Source organism: Eriocheir sinensis, chromosome 54, assembly GCF_024679095.1.
Source record: "Eriocheir sinensis breed Jianghai 21 chromosome 54, ASM2467909v1, whole genome shotgun sequence".
Taxonomy (NCBI): domain Eukaryota; kingdom Metazoa; phylum Arthropoda; class Malacostraca; order Decapoda; family Varunidae; genus Eriocheir; species Eriocheir sinensis.
Genome location: NC_066562.1, coordinates 9,633,972 through 9,656,696, shown reverse-complemented (window position 1 = coordinate 9,656,696; position 22,725 = coordinate 9,633,972). Strand labels below are relative to the sequence as shown.

At 45.0% G+C, this 22,725-nt stretch overlaps 2 protein-coding genes across 2 annotated transcripts; both read left to right on the top strand.

Moving 5' to 3' along the window:
- Positions 1-8,956: 8,956 nt before the first annotated feature.
- Positions 8,957-17,095, top strand: LOC126983735 (aladin-like). The gene is made up of 10 exons (XM_050836799.1): positions 8,957-9,179; positions 10,196-10,326; positions 10,557-10,741; positions 11,095-11,263; positions 11,699-11,858; positions 11,986-12,158; positions 12,730-12,960; positions 14,730-14,858; positions 15,232-15,316; positions 16,335-17,095. The coding sequence occupies exons 1-10, from the start codon at positions 9,060-9,062 to the stop codon at positions 16,626-16,628; spliced, it is 1,677 nt and encodes a 558-aa protein (XP_050692756.1). The 5' UTR covers positions 8,957-9,059; the 3' UTR covers positions 16,629-17,095.
- On the top strand, positions 12,248-14,670 carry LOC126983736 (uncharacterized). Its single transcript, XM_050836800.1, has 3 exons — positions 12,248-12,308; positions 13,061-13,159; positions 13,552-14,670. Exons 2-3 carry the CDS (start codon positions 13,101-13,103, stop codon positions 14,450-14,452), a joined length of 960 nt encoding a protein of 319 aa, XP_050692757.1. The 5' UTR covers positions 12,248-12,308; positions 13,061-13,100; the 3' UTR covers positions 14,453-14,670.
- Positions 17,096-22,725: the final 5,630 nt, after the last annotated feature.

Below are 22,725 nucleotides of genomic sequence, written 5' to 3'. Positions count from 1 at the left end.
ACGTGGGTACCAATCAACGCCAATACCCCACACCACTACCGGACATGAATGAACGTGTGTGAGTGGGAGTGCGGGTGTATGTGAATGGATGAACGTGGGCACCAATCAACGCTTATACTCCACACCACTACCGGACATGAATGAACGTGTGTGAGTGGGGGTGGAGGTGTCAGTGAATGGATGAACGTGGGTACCAATCAACGCTTATACTCCACGCCACTACCGGACATGAATGAACGTGTGTGAGTGGGAGTGCGGGTGTATGTGAATGGATGAACGTGGGTACCAATCAACGCCTATACTCCACGCCCCTGCCGGACATGAATGAACGTGTGTGAGTGGGGCTGCGGGTGTATGTGAATGGATGAACGTGGGTACCAATCAACGCCTATACTCCACGCCCCTGCCGGACATGAATGAACGTGTGTGAGTGAGTAGGTGTGTGTGAGTGAATAACATAAGAACATAAGAACATAGGGAAACTGCATGAGGCTGAGTGCTGCTAGATAAGGGTCCTGTATTTGTTTATATTTTATGCTTGCTCCTCTGTCCCACATGTTTCTCCTTTAATAATAATAACAATAATAACGGTTTTGTTTCGCCCAGCGGCATATATAAAAAAAACAAAAAAAAACAGGACAAGTAAACGAACAAGATCAACCTAATCAGTTATGTTCCTGCGTTCAAGCAATATGGGCTTAGATAGCTCTTATGTTTGCCGATTTCCGACCCCAAAACTGCCGCCTCGACCATAATAACTGCCTTCACATATACTTATCGTTAAAATGGTTAATTATTTATATTTCTTGGCAATAGTTAAGGATCAGAAACCGGTGAATACGACGCTCTGAGTACGATAATCTGGCATCGTTGAAGACTATACCCGCTGCTGGGGATCGCCTGTCAACCCGAACGGCACTCAGGAAAGAAGATCAAGAGGAGCTCCGGGGGACAGCGTGAACCAAGCAAGATGGCGCCACTCTAAACGACTTCTGCACGGCCCTGAAAGCAACCTACTCAGTCCAAAGCTAACGTATCCTATCCAAAGCTAACCTACTCTGTCTTAAGCTAACCTACTCTGTCCAAAGCTAACCTACTCTGTCCAAAGCTAACTACTCTGTCCAAAGCTAACCTACTCTGTCCAAAGCTAACTACTCTGTCCAAAGCTAACTACTCTGTCCAAAGCTAACTACTCTGTCCAAAGTTAACCTACTCTGTCCAAAGCTAACTACTCTGTCCAAAGCTAACTACTCTGTCCAAAGCTAACTACTCTGTCCAAAGTTAACCTACTCTGTCCAAAGCTAACTACTCTGTCCAAAGCTAACTACTCTGTCCAAAGTTAACCTACTCTGTCCAAAGCTAACTACTCTGTCCAAAGCTAACTACTCTGTCCAAAGCTAACTACTCTGTCCAAAGCTAACCTACTCTGTCCAAAGCTAACTACTCTGTCCAAAGCTAACCTACTCTGTCCAAAGCTAACTACTCTGTCCAAAGCCTACATACCCTGTCCAAAGCCAACCTACTCTGTCCAAAGTTAACTACTCTGTCCAAAGCCTACATACCCTGTCCAAAGCCAACCTACTCTGTCCAAAGCTAACTACTCTGTCCAAAGCCTACATACCCTGTCCAAAGCCAACCTACTCTGTCCAAAGCTAACCTACTCTGTCCAAAGCCTACATACCCTGTCCAAAGCCAACCTACTCTGTCCAAAGCTAACCTACTCTGTCCAAAGCTAACCTACTCTGTCCTAAGCTAACCTACTCTGTCCTAAGCTAACATACTCTGCCCTAAGCTAACCTACTCTGTCCTAAGCTAACCTACTCTGTCCTAAGTTAACCCACTCTGTCCAAAGCTAACTACTCTGTCCTAAGCTAACCTACCCTGTCTTAAGCTAACCTACTCTGTCCAAAGCTAACCTACTCTGTCCAAAGCTAACCTACTCTGTCCAAAGCTAACCTACTCTGTCCTAAGTTAACCTACTCTGTCCAAAGCTAACCTACTCTGTCCTAAGTTAACCTACTCTGTCCAAAGCTAACCTACTCTGTCCTAAGTTAACCTACTCTGTCCAAAGCTAACCTACTCTGTCCAAAGCTAACCTACTCTGTCCAAAGCTAACCTACTCTGTCCTAAGCTAACATACTCTGTCCAATGATAACCTACTCTGTCCAAAGCTAACCTACTCTGTCCAAAGCTAACCTACTCTGTCCAAAGCTAACCTACTCTGTCCAAAGCTAACCTACTCTGTCCAAAGCTAACCTACTCTGTCCAAAGCTAACCTACTCTGTCCTAAGTTAACCTACTCTGTCCAAAGCTAACCTACTCTGTCCAAAGCTAACCTACTCTGTCCAAAGCTAACCTACTCTGTCCAAAGCTAACATACTCTGTCCTAAGCTAGCTACTCTGTCCAAAGCTAACCTACTCTGTCCAAAGCTAACATACTCTGTCCTAAGCTAACTACTCTGTCCAAAGCTAACTACTCTGTCCAAAGCTAACCTACTCTGTCCTAAGTTAACCTACTCTGTCCAAAGCTAACTACTCTGTCCTAAGCTAACTACTCTGTCCAAAGCTAACCTACTCTCTCCAAAGCTAACATACTCTGTCCTAAGCTAACTACTCTGTCCTAAGCTAACTACTCTGTCCAAAGCTAACCTACTCTGTCCTAAGTTAACCTACTCTGTCCAAAGCTAACCTACTCTGTCCTAAGTTAACCTACTCTGTCCAAAGCTAACATACTCTGTCCTAAGCTAACTACTCTGTCCAAAGCTAACTACTCTGTCCAAAGCTAACCTACTCTGTCCAAAGCTAACCTACTCTGTCCAAAGTTAACCTACTCTGTCCTAAGCTAACCTACCCTTCTTAAGCTAACCTACTCTGTCCAAAGCTAACTACTCTGTCCTAAGCTAACCTACTCTGTCCAAAGCTAACTAGAGAAGCTAAACAACATTCCTTTCGCGACGCAGAGGTGCCGACAACAGCTCTCAGGCACCTTAGCTAAACCGGACTCTCTCTCTATCTATCTATCTGTCTATCTCTCATCACTTAAAAGGAACATGTACAAATCACAATTTTTCCTAACACTTGACTTCATCACGTCATCGCCACGTCGCACGCACACACACACATACACACACACACACACACACACACACACACACACACACACACACACACACACACAGGATTTTTTTCTTGCCCTTGAGGCGTAAACAATGAAGGTCTATATTTTCTTCTCATTTAACCTTACCTAACATTACCAGTCCTTACTAACCTCACCTGTACTTACCTAACACTACCAAACCTTGTATAACTTTGCCATCTCAAATATATACAAAATAAACTTTCAGATGGAATAAATTATTACACACACACACACACACACACACACACACACACACACACACACACACACACACACACACACACACACACACAGAGATTGACTCACCTTTCCCAATCTTACCTAAGCGGTCAGTCATTCACTCACTTAGCCTGGGAACACTGTGACTTTTAACGCCTCATCCCCCTCCTCCTCCTCCCCCTCTTCCCCCTCCTTCTCCTCCTCCTCCTGCATCTTCTCTACAGGGGCTAACATGATAGATAGAGGCGCACGTGAGCGGAAATGAATGACATGTACGCTTCCTGTGTGTGTGTGTGTGTGTGTGTGTGTGTGTATGTGTGTGTGTGTGTGACGTGATGGTGACGTGTATAGTGACGTCTTTATATGTGTCAGTGTGAGGTCATCTCTGTGTGTGTGTGTGTGTGTGTGTGTGTGTGTGTGTGTGTGTGTGTAAGAAAAAGACAAGCAATAAGAAAGCGTAAATGCATGGATAAATAGATAGATAAATATATAGAAAAAAGAGGAAAGAAAAAGAAAGAAAGGATACAAAGGAAAACAAAGAGAGAGAAGGAAAGATAAGATAAGAAAGAAAGAGAAAAAAAAAGACTGCTACCAGAACCTTATCACCCTTATCAGAGTTCTCCACCCACCCATCGCTAAGTGTCCTATCAAATTTAAACCCATTGATAAGAATCCTACAGAGCCTTACTAATATCTCCCACAAGTTCATCAGGCACTTAAAGCCATTGCCACGAGTCTTATCGCCCTTATCAGAATTCTTCATCCACCATTGCTAAGTGTCCTACGAAACTTAACCCATTGATAAGAGTCCTACAGAGTCTTATTAACATCTCCCTCAAGTTCATCAGGCACTTAAAGCTATTGCCATGAGTCCTATCAAGCTTAGACCCAGTATAGTCCAACCCTTTCAAATAGTGCGATTGGGTGTTCGATTCCGCGGGTTATTTCCTCCCCTTTTCTCTGCCACACGGTCCCAGCATCTATCCCTTCCTCTCATATGTTAGCTATAGGTGACAGTAGCTATAGGTAAGAGTAGCGGGCTTTTTTTTATTATTGTTTCTTTTTTTTTGCCCTTGAGCTGTTTCCTCTGCTGTAAAAAAAAAGAATAGCTAACACCAATATGATAACGAAACTGACCTATCTTTCGACCTTTCTTCCCTGAATTGACCTTTCTTTTGGCCGGTCATTACATTTATCTGTGTGGGAATAGCGATTAGCGGGCTTTTTTTTTTAATTATTGTTTCCTTTAGTTTGCCCTTGAGCTGTTTCTTTGGCTGTGAAAAAAAAAAAAAAATCCGACTTTTGTGGGAGCGGTGAGTAGCGAGCTTTTTTTTTCATTTTGGTTTCCTTTAGTTTGCCCTTGAGCTATTTCTTTGGCTGTAAAAAAAACTCCTCGCCTTTTTTTGTGGGAGCAGTGAATAGCGGGCTTTTTTTTTCATTATTGTTTCCTTTAGTTTGCCCTTGAGCTGTTTCCTCTGCTGTAAAAATAAAAAAAAGGAATATCTAACAGTACACTCAACACTCATGCCCTTTTTAATGATGTCACCCTTCTTGCATGAGTCACCCCACGACGTACCCTCCTCCTCGCCTATCCCTCCCCCCCTCGCCCCCACAGCTCGCTACACCGTTTTCCCGTTGCGTGGGGTCAATTTGTGTGTCTACGTGCGCGGCTTATCCGTGTTTGTTTATTTAATCTTCTCCTTGTCTGCTAACGTTTCCTGCATCTGGCCCGCCCTGCTCTGAAGAATGTCTATGGCATTTTCCTGGAACGGTGACGAAAAGAAAGGAAGAGAGAGAGAGAGAGAGAGAGAGAGAGAGAGAGAGAGAGAGAGTTATTATGACCATGGCCCATAAAACTACCCATGGAAATACTAACACAACCTCTACGAAAACCTTGTCAAACTATCATTAGGCTCATTAAACTACCCATGGTAATACTAACACAACCTCTACGAAAGCCTTGTTAAACTATCACTAGGCTCATAACACTACCCATGGAAATACCAGCACACCTACGAAAGCCTTGTCAAACTATCATTAGGCTCATTAAACTACCCATGGCAATACTAACACAACTTCTACCAAAGCCTTGTCAAACTATCACTGGGCTCATAACACTACTCATGGAAATACCAACACAACTTCTACGAAAGCCTTGTCAAAGTATCACTAGGGTCATTAAACTTCCCATGGAAATACTAACAATCTCTATGAAATCCTTGTCAAACTATCACTAATCTCATAACACTACCCATGGAAACACTAACACAACCTCTACCAAGGCCTTGTCAAACTATCACTAGGCTCATAACACTACCTATGGAAATACTAACACAACCTCTACCAAGGCCTTGTCAAACTATCACTATGCTCATAACACTACCCATGGCAATACTAACACAACAACCTCTACCAAAGCCTTGTCAAACTATCACTAGGCTCATAACACTACCTATGGAAATACTAACACAACCTCTACCAAGGCCTTGTCAAACTATCACTATGCTCATAACACTACCCATGGCAATACTAACACAACAACCTCTACCAAAGCCTTGTCAAACTATCACTATGCTCATAACACTACCCACGGCAATACTAACACAACAACCTCTACCAAAGCCTTGTCAAACTATCACTAGGCTCATAACACTACCCATGGAAATACTAACACAACAACCTCTACCAAAGCCTTGTCAAACTATCACTAGGCTCATAACACTACCCATGGCAATACTAACACAACCTCTACCAAAGCCTTGTCAAACCATCACTAGGCTCATAACACTACCCATGGAAATACTAACACAACCTCTACCAAAGCCTTGTCAAACTATCACTAGGCTCATAACACTACCCATGGAAATACTAACACAACAACCTCTACCAAAGCCTTGTCAAACTATCACTAGGCTCATAACACTACCCATGGCAATACTAACACAACAACCTCTACCAAGGCCTTGTCAAACCATCACTAGGCTCATAACACTACCCACGGCAATACTAACACAACAACCTCTACCAAGGCCTTGTCAAACCATCACTAGGCTCATAACACTACCCATGGCAATACTAACACAGCCTCTACCAAAGCCTTATTTGTTTTCTACTGTTGCACCCGCCTTGTTCTTTCTTATTTCTTCTTCACTGCTGACCGTGAATCCATATTATTAATGAAGTGCATAGCGTCAGAGCAGCTGCCTGACCTCATCACTGACCACAGTTGACCTCCACTGACACGCTGAGGGTATACCTACCGCCCGGGTCACGCGCGAGGTCTGACACTAAAGTTACCCCTTGAACTAGAGAAAATGGAACATATATTTAAGGGTAGACTTAAAAAAAGGTAAAAGTAGTGTCAAGTCTTCCACTGGGCTTCCCTGAATGTTAATACCAATAGAAGTGCAGCGACTTGCCTGATGGGCGAGCCTCCGATAAGTCACTCTGCGATTGACTCCTTCAAAAATAAGCTCGACCGTCACTTCCTTCAACTTAATATCAACTAGAGTAGAAATGCAACGTTTTGGAGTCTTCTGATTAATGTAAAATCACTTAGGTTTAAGGACAGACCACCAAGTCTGGACCATGGGGTCTGTGTGGTCTGATTTTCTATGTAAATCTATGTAAATCTATGTAAATCCCGTCTCGCTGGTCGTGGGTTCGATCCCCGGCGCCGGCAAACCTTTCCTTGTCTGGATGAACTTCTCGTGTGTTTCATTGTGGTCGCGTTGGAGTGTAGAAAAGTGTAAATCCTTGGTGTTTCACAATGACAGCAGTTTTACTTGTGTTTCTTGTTTATCTGGCCGGGCGTGGTTTCCCCTGCAGTCACCCCTTGCCTGGAGAAAACGGGACGTACTGTAAACAAACAAACAGTAGGCCTAACCATTTGAAAAGTAACCCGTGACACGCCAGGCCTCGTCAATAGACCGACTTGTTCGGCTCGGATGTCGTCAGCAGAAAGAGTCGGTCTATCGGCGCTCGGTAGGCCGCCATTGACAAAGGCCCGTGCTCCCCCTGTAGGCCTAGGGAGGAAGCAACTTTTTTTTTTTTTTGGTATTGATTGATTGATAGTTTATTGTTGCAGGTGATTGATTGATAGTTTACTGTTGCAGGTGATTGATTGATAGTTTATTGTTGCAGGTGATTGATTGATAGTTTATTGTTGCAGGTGATTGATTGATAGTTTATTGTTGCAGGTGATTGATTGATAGTTTATTGTTGCAGGTGATTGATTGATAGTTTATTGTTGCAGGTGATTGATTGATAGTTTATTGTTGCAGGTGATTGATTGATAGTTTATTGTTGCAGGTGATTGATTGATAGTTTATTGTTGCAGGTGATTGATTGATAGTTTATTGTTGCAGGTGATTGATTGATAGTTTATTGTTGCAGGTGATTGACTGATAGTTTATTGTTGCAGGTGATTGATTGATAGTTTATTGTTGCAGGTGATTGATTGATAGTTTATTGTTGCAGGTGATTGATTGATAGTTTATTGTTGCAGGTGATCGATTGATAGTTTATTGTTGCAGGTGATTGATTGATAGTTTATTGTTGCAGGTGATTGATTGATAGTTTATTGTTGCAGGTGATTGATTGATAGTTTATTGTTGCAGGTGATTGATTGATAGTTTATTGTTGCAGGTGATTGATTGATAGTTTATTGTTGCAGGTGATTGATTGATAGTTTATTGTTGCAGGTGATTGATTGATAGTTTATTGTTGCAGGTGATTGACTGATAGTTTATTGTTGCAGGTGATTGATTGATAGTTTATTGTTGCAGGTGATTGATTGATAGTTTATTGTTGCAGGTGATTGATTGATAGTTTATTGTTGCAGGTGATTGATTGATAGTTTATTGTTGCAGGTGATTGATTGATAGTTTATTGTTGCAGGTGATTGACTGATAGTTTATTGTTGCAGGTGATTGATTGATAGTTTATTGTTGCAGGTGATTGACTGATAGTTTATTGTTGCAGGTGATTGATTGATAGTTTATTGTTGCAGGTGATTGACTGATAGTTTATTGTTGCAGGTGATTGATTGATAGTTTATTGTTGCAGGTGATTGATTGATAGTTTATTGTTGCAGGTGATTGATTGATAGTTTATTGTTGCAGGTGATTGATTGATAGTTTATTGTTGCAGGTAAACAACAAGGGAGAAGGGAGGAACATATGCCATCCCAACCCCAGGCAGGACAGAGTGTGATTATACAACTATTAGTACATGTGTAGGGAGCACCATGAAACTAAAAAGACACAATGGTAGGAATATTTCGTTGGGGATATAACCTTTGAGCAACGAACAACAGCATATCATGTTCCTCATTAACCCGGAAGCAGCGGGGATCATGCTTCTTAATGATACCTCTAAGCGAGAAAAAAATGAGAAAAAAATTATCACTCACACAAACCATTTCATAATATATATCGAAGCATTTGTGATCAGTTTATGTATCATCTATTTTGGGGGGTTTAAATCATGGCACAAATTTGGCCTGTCGCTGCTACACGGTAAAGCCACAAATTTGGCCCGTCGCTGCTACCGGGTTAATAACAGTGTCCCAAATGGTGGACCGTGGAGGAGGAACAGAGGAAACCGGGCCGTTGTGGAGGAGGTCGTGTTGGTGCAGTAACCGACGTCAACATCAGTCCTCTTGGCGCGGGAGCTTCATCTTCTGCCGTCACGTGCTGCCATGATCTCCCTGGACCACCTGCCGCCCCCGCCGCCCCTGGGCCAGGTGACGGCCTACGAGAACGACGGGCGGCTGTGTGCGCGTGGCGGCCCCGAGGCGACCACCACCGCCAGGAAATGGGTGAGGGGGCTTATTTTGTCCTGTGTTTGGGACCTCCTCTTCTTCATCCTGTCTTCCTCATCTTCTCTTTCTCCTCTTCTTCTTTTCTTCTTCTTCTTCCTTTGGGCTGTATCGCTTCGTGGGTCCTCCTCTTCTACTTCTTCTTCTTCCTTTGGGCTGTATCGCTTCGTGGGTCCTCCTCTTCTACTTCTTCTTCCTTTGGGCTGTATCGCTCGTGGGTCCTCTTCTACTTCTTCTTTTCCTTTGGGCTGTATCGCTTCGTGGGTCCTCCTCTTCTTCTTCTTCTTCCTTTGGGCTGTATCGCTTCGTGGGTCCTCCTCTTCTACTTCTTCTTCTTCCTTTGGGCTGTATCGCTTCGTGGGTCCTCCTCTTCTACTTCTTCTTCTTCCTTTGGGCTGTATCGCTTCGTGGGTCCTCCTCTTCTACTTCTTCTTTTCCTTTGGGCTGTATCGCTTCGTGGGTCCTCCTCTTCTACTTCTTCTTCTTCCTTTGGGCTGTATCGCTTCGTGGGTCCTCCTCTTCTACTTCTTCTTCTTCCTTTGGGCTGTATCGCTTCGTGGGTCCTCCTCTTCTACTTCTTCTTCTTCCTTTGGGCTGTATCGCTTCGTGGGTCCTCCTCTTCTACTTCTTCCTCTTCTTCATATTCTCTTTCTCCTCTTCTTCTTTTCTTCTTCTTCTTCCTTTGGGCTGTATTTCTTCGTTGGTCCTCCTCCTCTTCATCCTCTCCTTTTTCTTCATCCTCTTCTTCATCTTCTCTTTCTCCTCTTCTTTTCTTCTTCCTTTGATCTGTATTTCTTCTGTGTCTCCTCCTCCTCTTGATCCTCTCCTCTTCTTCCTTTGTCCTGTATTACTTCGTGAGTCCTCCTCCTCCTCTTAGTCCTCTCCTCTTCTTTTTCTTCTTCCTTTAACTTGTGTCATCTCATAGGTCCTCCTCCTCTTGATCCTCTCCTCTTCATCCTTTATCCTGCATCACCTCATAGCTCCTCTTGATCCTCTTCTTCTCCGCCTCCCCCCAGCTTGGCGAGGAGCGATACATTGAGGTGGCGGTGGGGCAGGAGCCGGTGAGGAGTGCCCACAGCAAGCAGGAGGCGCGGGATGCCTTCTACGCCCACAAGGAGACACCCTGGCAGCGGATCATGTGTGCCTAGTGAGTATTGAGCGTTCGTAATAATAATAATGATAATAGTTAGTATGAGGATAATAATGTGTGTGTTACGGAGCGGTGAGTAGCGGGCTTTTTTTTTTTCTCTGCACTCTTTCTGTTGCCCTTGAGCTGTCTCCTTTGCTGTAAAATAAATAAATAAATAAAATAAATAATAATAATGTTACCAGTCACCCATAACCCTATACTGACCCCCTCCCCCCCCCCCCCTACAGTTACGAGGAAGGGTGGGGTGCGGCACTTCAAGAGGCCGTGCGGTGTGAGGCTGGTGGAGGGCGGCTGCAGCGGGCGGTGGTCCTGGTGGCAGCTGTGGGTGTGAAGGTGGCCGGCCTCCTCACCCGCCTCCAGGCCCTCCTTCCCTCACCCGCCAAGTCACCCGCTGTGTCCGCTGCACCGCTGGGTGAGTAGAGGAAGAGGAGGATGGGTGAGGAGGTGAATGGCCTTCCCCTGTAGGCCTACCTTATTTTTTTTTATCTGTTTGTGATATTTTGATTTTTGTGTTCTACCACATTCAATATTTCTTCCATTGTTTGTTTTCCTTTGGTTTCGTGTTCTGCCGAGATAAAATTCTACCTTAGTTTAGTTTTCCCTTAAATTTTATCCTCTGCCACTTTCATTGCTACTTCATTTATTTGTCCTCTTTTGATTTCATATTCTACTGTGTTGAAATTCTACATTAGTTTATTTTTCCTCTTGTTTCGTATCCTAACCTACCCTAACCTAACCTAACTTACCCTCATTCTTCCCTCACAGTCCAGCGCGGGGGCGGGGGCAGCATCACCAGTGTGTGTTGGCACCCGCACACCAACACACTGGCGGCGGTGGTCTGCGATGACACGGTGCGGCTGTTCATGGCAGGACACAGTGTTGCGCCCTTCCTGAAACACCGGCACCAGCGCGGTTTGACACAGGTTGCGTGGATGTGAGTGTTGCTGCCCTTGCCTTCCCTCTCTCCTGTGCATTCATTCTTTTGTTATATGTTTTCCCTTCACTTAGTCCCCTCCTCCTCCTCCTCCTCCTCCTCCTTCTTCTTCTCCTCTTTCTTATTTCTTCCTTAATTTTATCTTCTTTTCCTCCTCTAAAATCTCCTCTTCCTCTTTGTCTTTATCTCCTTTTACTTATCTTACTCCTCCTCCTCCTCCTCCTTACTCCTTTCTTAACTTTATCTTCTTTTTCCTCCTCTAAAATTTCCTCTTCTTCCTCTTTGTCTTTATCTTCATTTACTTATTTTACAACTCCTCCGCTTCCTCCTCCTCCTCCAACCCAGCTCCTTCTCCTCCTCCTCACCAGACCCTTCTCTTCTCTTCCTTCACTCCCCTTTTACCTCCAAACTCACCCCCTTCTCCCGCCCACCCAGGCCCTTGTCGGCAGGTGTGCTGGCCATCGGGTGTGAGTCAGGTGTGCAGCTGTGGGTGCTGGACCCCAACACGGTGGTGGGGCGCCCCTCGGGGTCCTGCGCCACCCTCCTCACCCACCCTGCCGTGACCCCTGTGGCCGCCCTCACCTGGCACCCCAAGGTAAGGTGTGTGAGTATGTCTGTTTATGTGTGTGTGTGTGTGTGTGTGTGTGTGTGTGTGTGTGTGTGTTCTTTATTTGAGTTATATTATTAATGTTTTTTCCTCTCCTTCTTTCTCCACACCCCAGGGTAACCTCCTGGCCTGCGTGGGGGGTGGAGGGGCGCGCGTGGTGGTGTGGGATGTGTGGCGGGAGGTGGCGGTGGTGGTGCACGGAGGGGGCGCAGGGGGGGCCGCCACTCAGGTGCTGTGGTCCCCCGATGGCTCCAGGCTGCTGGTGACCTACGCTGGCAAGACCATGAGGTGAGGGGGGTAGGGGGAGGGAAGGGCGGGACGGGAGTCGGAGGGGAGGGGAGGGACAGTAAGGTAGGCAGAGTAGTTTTCACTTAACCCGTCCGCTGCGATTGGCACGGATTTCGCCTTCACTGGTAGCCTGGTAACATACACTCCCAGGTCTTTCTCTGCCTCTGTGGTGGATAGTGGAGTGGTTCCCATGTGGTATTGGTGTGCTGGATATCCCTTCACTGGTAGCCTGGTAACATACACTCCCAGGTCTTTCTCTGCCTCTGTGGTGGATAGTGAAGTGTTTCCCATGTGGTATTGGCGTGCTGGATATCCCTTCACTGGTAGCCTTGTCACACACACTCCCATGCCTTTCTCTGCCTCTGTGGTGGATAGTGAAGTGTGGTATTGGTGTGCTGGATATCCCCTCCCAAGGTGCAGGACTTTACATTTTTCTTCATTGAATTGTAGCAGCCACTTTTTGTTCCATTCCTGTAGCTTAGTGAGGTCTTCTGGTAGGGCATCCACAGCCAAGGGGTTAAATCAAGGTACTTCATCACCACCCTCACCGCCTCACCACTACCCCATACAGAATCTTCGAGACCCAGCGCTGGACCTACGAGCAGTGGAGCCTCGAGTCACCCGTGCAGTCAGCCGTGTGGTCAGGTCAAGGCCACGTGCTACTCTTCGTGACCCAGGCCGACCCAACCCTCTACTGCCTGACCTTCGTGCCGGGAGAGGGGGTCGGGGGCACACAGGTGGCTGCCCAGGTGGCTGACCTCACGCAGATTATTGTGACCTGCAAGGATGGTGAGGAGATGAGGTGAGTGCTGTCCATGGAAATACGTTTGAAGATTTAACCCGTCCGCTGTGATTGGCACGGATTTCGCCCTCACTGGTAGCCTGGTAACATGTACTCCCAGGTCTTTCTCTGCCTCTGTGGTGGATAGTGGAGTGTTTCCCATGTGGTATTGGTGTGCTGGATATCCCTTCACTGGTAGCCTGGTAACATACACTCCCAGGTCTTTCTCTGCCTCTGTGGTGGATAGTGGAGTGTTTCCCATGCGGTATTGGTGTGCTGGATATCCCTTCACTGGTAGCCTGGTAACATACACTCCCAGGTCTTTCTCTGCCTCTGTGGTGGATAGTGGAGTGTTTCCCATGCGGTATTGGTGTGCTGGATATCCCTTCACTGGTAGCCTAGTAACATACACTCCCAGGTCTTTCTCTGCCTCCGTGGTGGATAGTGGAGTGTTTCCCATGCGGTATTGGTGTGCTGGATATCCCTTCACTGGTAGCCTGGTAACACTCCCAGGTCTTTCTCTGCCTCTGTGGTGGATAGTGGAGTGTTTCCGATGTGGTATTGGTGTGCTGGATATCCCTTCACTGGTAGCCTGGTAACATACACTTCCAGGTCTTTCTCTGCCTCTGTGGTGGATAGTGGAGTGTTTCCCATGGGGTATTGGTGTGCTGGATATCCCTTCACTGGTAGCCTGGCAACATGTACTCCCAGGTCTTTCTCTGCCTCTGTGGTGGATAGTGGAGTGTTTCCCATGCGGTATTGGTGTGCTGGATATCCCTTCACTGGTAGCCTGGTAACATACACTCCCAGGTCTTTCTCTGCATCTGTGGTGGATAGTGGAGTGTTTCCCATGCGGTATTGGTGTGCTGGATATCCCTTCACTGGTAGCCTGGTAACATACACTCCCAGGTCTTTCTCTGCATCTGTGGTGGATAGTGGAGTGTTTCCCATGCGGTATTGGTGTGCTGGATATCCCTTCACTGGTAGCCTGGTAACATGTACTCCCAGGTCTTTCTCTGCCTCCGTGGTGGATAGTGGAGTGTTTCCCATGCGGTATTGGTGTGCTGGATATCCCTTCACTGGTAGCCTGGTAACATACACTCCCAGGTCTTTCTCTGCCTCTGTGGTGGATAGTGGAGTGTTTCCCATGTGGTATTGGTGTGCTGGATATCCCTTCACTGGTAGCCTGGTAACATACACTCCCAGGTCTTTCTCTGCCTCCGTGGTGGATAGTGGAGTGTTTCCCATGCGGTATTGGTGTGCTGGATATCCCTTCACTGGTAGCCTGGTAACATACACTCCCAGGTCTTTCTCTGCCTCTGTGGTGGATAGTGGAGTGTTTCCCATGTGGTATTGGTGTGCTGGATATCCCTTCACTGGTAGCCTGGTAACATACACTCCCAGGTCTTTCTCTGCCTCTGTGGTGGATAGTGGAGTGTTTCCCATGTGGTATTGGTGTGCTGGATATCCCCTCCGAAGATGCATGACTACATTTTTCTTCATTGAATTGTAGCAGCCACTTTTTGTTCCACTCCTGTAGCTTGGTGAGGTCTTCTTGTAGGGAATCCACAGCCAAGGGGTTAAAATGGAGATTAGACAAGGTGGAGAACAGATACTGAATAGCCGGATCATCTCAAAAGCTGCCATGTGTCCGGACTAACTGACCTCATGTGTCCTCAATGTTTCTTATGTGTCCCTGTGTCCTTATTGTGGAGGTGGAAGACTAGCTGAAATATTTTATGAATCACCACCAGTACTCATAATCCTCACCTCCTCCTCCTCCCTGGCAGTGTGGGCGGGGCGGTGCGTCAGCTGGCCTGGGACCCGAGGAGCGAAAGGCTTGCGGTGGTGTTCAGGGATACCGAGTGTGTGGCCCTGCTGCACACACACCCCTACCCCTCCTTGCACCTGGCTCCGGGGTACGTGTGTGTGTGTGTGTGTGTGTGTGTGTGTGTGTGTGTGTGTAACTATATCTCTTCTGTCTGCTGTTCTCTCCCTTTTTTTTTCTTCACACTCCCTGTTTCCCTACCACACACTTCCTCCCTCCATCACACTCTTCCTCTTTCCCTCCCTCTCTTCCTCTTTCCCTCCCTCACACTCTTCCTCTTTCCCTCCCTTCCTTCTTCCCTCACACATTTTCTTCCTCTTTCCCTCCCTCACTCCCCATCCTCACACACTTCCTCTTTCCCTCCCTCACACACTCCCTCTCCCTCACTCCCTTCCTTACACACTTCCTTCCTCCTTCCCTCTCTCCCTCACTCCCTCCCTCACACTCTCTCGTCACCCTTGCAGAGGCTTCATCAGAGGCGAGGCGTTCCAGGTGCCAGTGAGCGTCAACTTCCAGCAGAACTTGTCCACTGGTGCTGTGTTGAGTGTGGTGAGTGGCCCTGTGGTTGACTGACTGACTGACTGACTGGATGGCTGACTGACTGGTTTACTGACTGGCTGGATGGCTGACTGACTGACTGACTGACTAACATACATACTCAGAAGTTAGATTTTTTATACCAGTTTTATAAGTTAAGTTTAAGGATGGAGGTGGCAGGGAAAGAAGGAAGGAAGGAAGAGAAGGAGGAGGGTAAGATGTTAGAAGGAAGGAAGGAAGGAAAGAAAAAAGGCAACAGGTTTGAAGGAAGGGAAGGAAGAGAAGGAAAGTGAAAGACATATAAGAAGGAAGGAAGGAAGGGAAGAAATATAAGGAGGAGAGTAAGATGTTAGAAGGGAGGAAGGAAGGAAGGAAAGAAAAAAGGCAATAGGTTTGAAGGAAGGGAAGGAAGAGAAGGAGAGTGAAAGACATGTAAGAAGGAAGGAAGGAAGGAAGGGAAGGAGAAGGAGGAAGAAAGGAAAGAAGGAAGGCAACAGTTTTGAAGGAAAGGAAGAAAAAGAAGGAGGAAGAAAGGAAAGAAGGAAGGTAACAGTTTTGAAGGAAAGGAAGAAAGAGAAGGAGGAAGAAAGGAAAGAAGGAAGGCAACAGTTTTGAAGGAAAGGAAGAAAGAGAAGGAGGAAGAAAGGAAAGAAGGAAGGCAACAGTTTTGAAGGAAAGGAAGAAAAAGAAGGAGGAAGAAAGGAAAGAAGGAAGGCAACAGTTTTGAAGGAAAGGAAGAAAGAGAAGGAGGAAGAAAGGAAAGAAGGAAGGCAACAGTTTTGAAGGAAAGGAAGAAAGAGAAGGAGGAAGAAAGGAAAGAAGGAAGGTAACAGTTTTGAAGGAAAGGAAGAAAGAGAAGGAGGAAGAAAGGAAAGAAGGAAGGCAACAGTTTTGAAGGAAAGGAAGAAAGAGAAGGAGGAAGAAAGGAAAGAAGGAAGGTAACAGTTTTGAAGGAAAGGAAGAAAGAGAAGGAGGAAGAAACCAAAATAAGATAACAGGTAAATGAACACACCTCACCCCTTAATTACAGGTGTGGACAAGTGGACAGGTGAGCCACATCCCCATGCGCTACTCCTCCCGGGACGAGCCACACCCTGCCACCACCCCTGCCAACACCTCCACCACCACCTCGCCTCTGCACCACCACCACCACCACCACCTCCAGCACCACCACCACCACCAGTTAGCTTCCACCTTCACCTCCCTCCCACACTCTGGCTACTTCTCTGAGATCTCCCCCGCCTCTCCTCCCTTCACATCTCCCCCCTTCACATCCCCCATCACCTCCCCCATCCTTGCTAGGCAGTTTGCGTCCCCCCAGTAAACAAAGAGGCGGAAAGACAGACAGACAGATAAATAGATAAATAGATAGGTTAGTTTAGTTGATGAATAGATGCAAAGGTAGGATAGGGTAGTTGAAATAGATAAAATTGATAGATAGATAGAAAGATACTGGATTGCAAATTACTACAATGTCTATTCTTTGATATTGATAAAGAAAAAAAATACTTAAGGTTTGTAATATGTAACTTTCTTCCTGTTTAAGTAATAGTAAAATAAGTTTGATATTTCCATTATTATTATTATTATTATTATTATTATTATTATTATTATTTTTATTGGTATTGTTTTTGTTCTTATAATTGGTTCCTATCTTATTATGTCTTACTATTATTATTTTTTTTTCCTTATTAGATTTTGTGAATGTGATAATGTAGGCCTATTCTCTCTCTCTCTCTCTCTCTCTCTCTCTCTCTCTCTCTCTCTCTCTCTCTCTCTCTCTCTCTCTCTCTCTCTCTCTCTCTCATATATATATAGAAGGGTGGAAACTTTTGTAAGCATTGTCAAAAAAAATATTAATAAACTAACTAATCTTTTATCTTATTTTCATTCCCTTTAATTAACCTTTCCATTCTTATTAGTCTATCTATCTATCTATCTATCTATCTATCTCAGTCACAGCAATAAGCAAGTAGATATAAATAACACTTCAAGATCACTTATATATACATGACATTGATCAGACCTAGCTTTCGGCCACTCCTCTAACTCTTGATAGGAGCAGCGAGTAGCGGGCTTTTTTTTCCACTTGTTACCCTTTTTCATCCCCTTGAACTGACTGACTCATATGCAGTAAAAAAAATAAATAAATAAATAAATAAAAATCTGCAATATGTTTTTCCTGCAAGATACGTTTTCCTCAGTAAGCGTAATTATGCTGCACTAGATTCTAAAACTGTAATTCCTGTACCACTTGATATAGAGACAGATGTTGCAGACTCGTAATTGCAGGGAGGATATATTTTGTGACTCGCGACCTCTCACTCCTCTTTCTCCTGCACAACTTTCTTTATTTTATTTTACAGCTAAAGAAACATCTCAAGGGCAACAAAAAATAGGTGTAAAAAATAAAAAAGCCCGCTAATCGCTGTTCCCACAAAGACAAAAGTAGCGACCGGCCAAAAGAGAGGTCAATTTCGGGAGACGGAAAATGCAGACTCGTAATTTCAGGGAGAATACATGTTATGAATCACCTCCGCTTCCTCTTCCTCCACTTCTTTCTCCTCCTCCTCCTCCTCTTCCTGCTCCTCCTTCGTTGATGTGACCATGGACCTTGGAGGAAGTGCAGAATTAAAGGCCACAGTGGGATTTTGGAGCAGCGATATTTTCTCTCCTTTTTTTATGTTACGGGGAAGACAAGAACTGTATCCTTAGCTGTAATAAATAAATAAAAAATAGAAAATGAGCGGCCAAAAGATAGGTCAATTTCAGGAGACGGAAAATGCAGACTCGTAATTTCAGGGAGAATATATGTTATGAATCACCTCCGCTTCCTCTTCCTCCACTTTCTCATTCTTCCTCCTCCACTTCCTGCTCCTCCTTCGTTGATGTGACCATGGACCTTGGAGGAAGTGCAGAATTAAAGGCCACAGTGGGTTTTTGGAGCAGTGATTTTTTCTCTCCTTTTTTTATGTTACGGGGAAGACAAAAGAACTGTATCCTTAGCTGTAAAAAAATAAATAAATAAATAAATAAATAAAAAATGAGCGGTCAAAAGATACGTCAATTTCGGGAGACGGAAAATGCAGACTCGTAATTTCAGGGAGAATATATTTTACGAATCACCTCCGCTTCCTCTTCCTCCACTTCTTTCTCCTCCTCCTCCTCCTCCTCTGCCTGCTCCTCCTTCGTTGATGTGACCGTGGACCTTGGAGGAAGTGCAGAATTAAAGGCCACAGTGGGTTTTTGGAGCAGTGATTTTTTCTCTCTTTTTTTTTATGTTACGGGGAAGACAAAAGAACTGTCTCCTTAGCTGTAAAAAGTTAAATAAATAAATAAAAAATAGAAAATGAGCGGCTAAAAGATAGGTCAATTTCGGGAGACGGAAAATGCAGACTCGTAATTACTGGGAGAATATATTTTACGAATCACCTCCGCTTCCTCTTCCTCCACTCTCTCCTCCTCCTGCTCCTCCTCCGTTGATGTGACCATGGACCTCGGAGGAAGTGCAGAAATAAAGGCCACAGTGGGTTTTTGGAGCAGTGATATTTTCTCTCCTTTTTTTATGTTACGGGAAAGGAGGGAGATCAAGGGGCGGCGCTTAAGATACACAAGTTCCGTAGCGCGCAGTGAAACCAGGCAGCCGGGTACCGTAGAGTGTGTTGACGCGGACCTTTGGAGAGAGGGGAGTGAGGGTGTGATTATATTCTCATTTTTACTGGTTTATTCTTACTTTGCTGACTTACTATTACTTTATACTGGTTTAATTTTACTTTTCACTGGTTTAATTTTACTTTACTGGTTTAATTTTACTTTTTACTGGTTTAATTTTACTTTTCACTGGTTTAATTTTACTTTACTGGTTTAATGTTACTTTTCACTGGTTTAATTTTACTTTACTGGTTTAATTTTACTTTTCACTGGTTTAATTTTACTTTACTGGTTTAATTTTATTTTTCACTGGTTTAATTTTACTTTACTGGTTTAATTTTAGTTTTCACTGGTTTAATTTTACTTTTCACTGGTTTAATTTTACTTTACTGGTTTAATTTTAGTTTTCACTGGTTTAATTTTACTTTACTGGTTTAATTTTACTTTTCACTGGTTTAATTTTACTTTACTGGTTTAATTTTACTTTTCACTGGTTTAATTTTACTTTACTGGTTTAATTTTACTTTTCACTGGTTTAATTTTACTTTACTGGTTTAATTTTACTTTTCATTGGTTTAATTTTACTTTTCACTGGTTTAATTTTACTTTTCACTGGTTTGATGTTACTTTTTACTGGTTTAATTTTACTTTTCACTGGTTTAATTTTACTTTACTGGTTTAATTTTACTTTTCACTGGCTTAATTTTACTTTACTGGTTTAATTTTACTTTTTACTGGTTTAATTTTACTTTTCACTGGTTTAATTTTACTTTACTGGTTTACTTTTACTTTTCACTGGTTTAATTTTACTTTACTGGTTTAATTTTACTTTTCACTGGTTTAATTTTACTTTACTGGTTTAATTTTACTTTTCACTGGTTTAATTTTACTTTACTGGTTTAATTTTACTTTTTTTCTGTTTTTTCTCATACTTTTCCTGGGTTACTTTCCTGACTTTCCCCCTTTTCTGGTTTACTCTTTCCTAACCTAACCTAACCTAACGTGACCTGCCCCGTTCAAAAGTGCGCCTCTCATACCAAGAGAAAAATAAACAAAAACAACCGGGTACCACAAAATGACCATAAACACCCAAGTAGGTCGTATAATAAGTCCTGATTATGCACAGTTATTAAAGTAGGCTACAACATTGCGTAAGGGTTTAATCAATTGCGAGTGGAACTTGTTAGCGATATAGACGCGGCGAGATACTGGAGCGATAGCCTTGTGTTGTGTGTGTGTGTGTGTAAATAATGAGTCAGTGAATGGATGAATAAGTAGATGAATGGGTATAGAGGGAATGCATCGGCGAGCACTTATTTATCTGTTTATGTAGGCCTATGTATTTCTCTTTCATCATCATCATCATCATCATCATCATCATTGGCTCTCACGCGCCAGTTTCGTGTCTCCGTGCGAACGTTTCCTGTTTCGACGGACTAAGAACTGAAGGAAAAGAAGGAAAACAGGTAGAAGGAGAGAGAGAGAGAGAGAGAGAGAGAGAGAGAGAGAGAGAGAGAGAGAGAAGATTTTTGTGAATGATTCTTAGATGCCCGAGAGTAAGCTGATCAGACGATATCATATTGAGATCTAGGTTTCATTTTCTGCATTTTTTTATAGTTTTTCTGAATTCTTCCATTTTCGAGACATTTCGTGAAAAGCTTCGGTCATTCTTGGCAGCAACTTCTCCGGCATTTTATCTGTTTATAAAGTCCACATTACTACGACCTTCCCGGGGGCATCGTGGTGCAGTGGTTAGCACACTCGGCTCACAATCGAGAGAGCCCGGGTTCGATTCCCGGGCGGAGTGGAAAAATTTGGGCGGCTTTCCCGATACCCTGCGCCCCTGTCCACCCAGCAGTGAATGGGTACCAGGTATTAATCGGAGGTTGTGTCCCGTCTCCTGGGGTCTGTTCCCTTCTCCTGTAATTCCTTCCCTTTCTGTCTCTCTCCGGCACATGACCACAGATGTTGCGCCGACTAAACGAAACTTTCCAACTTTACCCAGCAGTGAATGGGTACCAGGTATTAATCGGGGGTTGTGTCCCGTCTCCTGGGGTCTGTTACCTTCTCCTATAATTCCTTCCCCCTCCTGTCTCTCTCCGGCATATGACCACAGATGTTGCGCCGACTAAACGAAACTTTCCAACTTTACCCAGCAGTGAATGGGTACCAGGTATTAATCGGGGGTTGTGTCCCGTCTCCTGGGGTCTGTTCCCTTCTCCTATAATTCCTTCCCTTTCTGTCTCTCTCCGGCATATGACCACAGATGTTGCGCCGACTAAACGAAGCTTTCCAACTTTACCCAGCAGTGAATGGGTTACCAGGTATTAATCGGGGGTTGTGTCCCGTCTCCTGGGGTCTGTTCCCTTCTCCTATAATTCCTTCCCCCTCCTGTCTCTCTCCGGCATATGACCACAGATGCTGCGCCGACTGAACGAAACTTTCCAACTCTCCCGGGGACTTCTCACTTATCGGCGCCGACCTGAGTCACGGTATTTTCACGCGGGGGTCGCTGAAACACCTCCGTCAGGGCCAAGTGTTCGGGGTATATAATTGCCGACGACTGCCTTGGAATAAGTGCTTTGGTTACAAGTGTGTGCAGGGCAGGACGGAATATTTATTGGCATGAGTCAGCGCCCAGCCCGGTCACCTCCACCTATAATTTCTCCCCTCTTTACCCTCCCCTCCCCATCTTCCTTCCCCTTCACCTATAATTTCTCCCCTCTTTACCCTCCCCTCCCCACCTTCCTTCCCCTTCACCTATAATTTCTCCCCTCTTTACCCTCCCCTCCCCACCTTCCTTCCCCTTCACCTATAATTTCTCCCCTCTTTACCCTCCCCTCCCCACCTTCCTTCCCCTCCACCTATAATTTCTCCCCTCTTTACCCTCCCCTCCCCACCTTCCTTCCCCTTCACCTATAATTTATCCCCTCTTTACCCTCCCCTCCCCTCCCCACCTTCCTTCCCCTTCACCTATAATTTCTCCCCTCTTACCCTCCCTCCCCACCTTCCTTCCCTCCACCTCTAATTTCTCCCCTCTTTACCCTCCCCTCCCCACCTTACTTCCCCTCCCCAACTTACGTCCCCTCACAGCCCCTCTCCACGACCCCCTCCCCATCATCCTTCCCCTCGCAGCCCCCACTCCCCCTTCTCTCCCCAGCTTGAGACGCCACACTTCTGTTCATCCCCCTCCCTCCCTTTCAACAACCCGCCGCCCCTTCCTCCTGAGGCTGAAGCTTAACGCCCATTCCCACACATGTGCAGGAATGAACCCATATTTAAGAGCGATAACGAGAATGTATTAACTATCGTTTGCTTAATGGTGTGGCGCGAGTTGGTGACGGGAAGTGCTGCCTCCCACCACTTGTGCCGAGGTCGCGGAGTGAGGTGAGACAGAGAAAACTGGGGATGGGTGGAGAGAGAGAGGAAGGAGGGAAGAACGCAGGGAGAGTGAAGGGAATATGCTGGAAGAAGGAAAATGGAAGGAATCAGAAGAGGAAAAGGGGAAGATGAAGAGGGGAAGAAGGAAGGGAAGATGAAGAAGGGAAGATGAAGAGGGGAGAGAGGGGTTCGATAGGGCAGACTGAACAGAAAACAAGGATATTGAACACTAATGCTATGGACTAAAGGGGCTTGGATCTCAGTGGCGGAGTGACGCAGACCAAATAAACAAGGATATTCAACACTAATGACTATGGACTAAAGGGGTTTGGATCTCAGTGGCGGAGTGACGCAGACCAAATAAACAAGGATATTCAACACTAATGATA

Bases quoted from the DNA above. Each gene is read 5' to 3' on its own strand.
- LOC126983735 (XM_050836799.1), top strand. From the start codon at position 9,060: ATGATCTCCCTGGACCACCTGCCGCCCCCGCCGCCCCTGGGCCAGGTG. The intron at 9,180-10,195 runs GTGAGGGGGCTT...GCCTCCCCCCAG, and splicing joins CCACCACCGCCAGGAAATGG to CTTGGCGAGGAGCGATACAT. The intron at 12,159-12,729 runs GTGAGGGGGGTA...TACCCCATACAG, and splicing joins TACGCTGGCAAGACCATGAG to AATCTTCGAGACCCAGCGCT.
- LOC126983736 (XM_050836800.1), top strand. From the start codon at position 13,101: ATGTGGTATTGGTGTGCTGGATATCCCTTCACTGGTAGCCTGGTAACA. The intron at 13,160-13,551 runs GTCTTTCTCTGC...ATACACTTCCAG, and splicing joins CTGGTAACATACACTCCCAG to GTCTTTCTCTGCCTCTGTGG.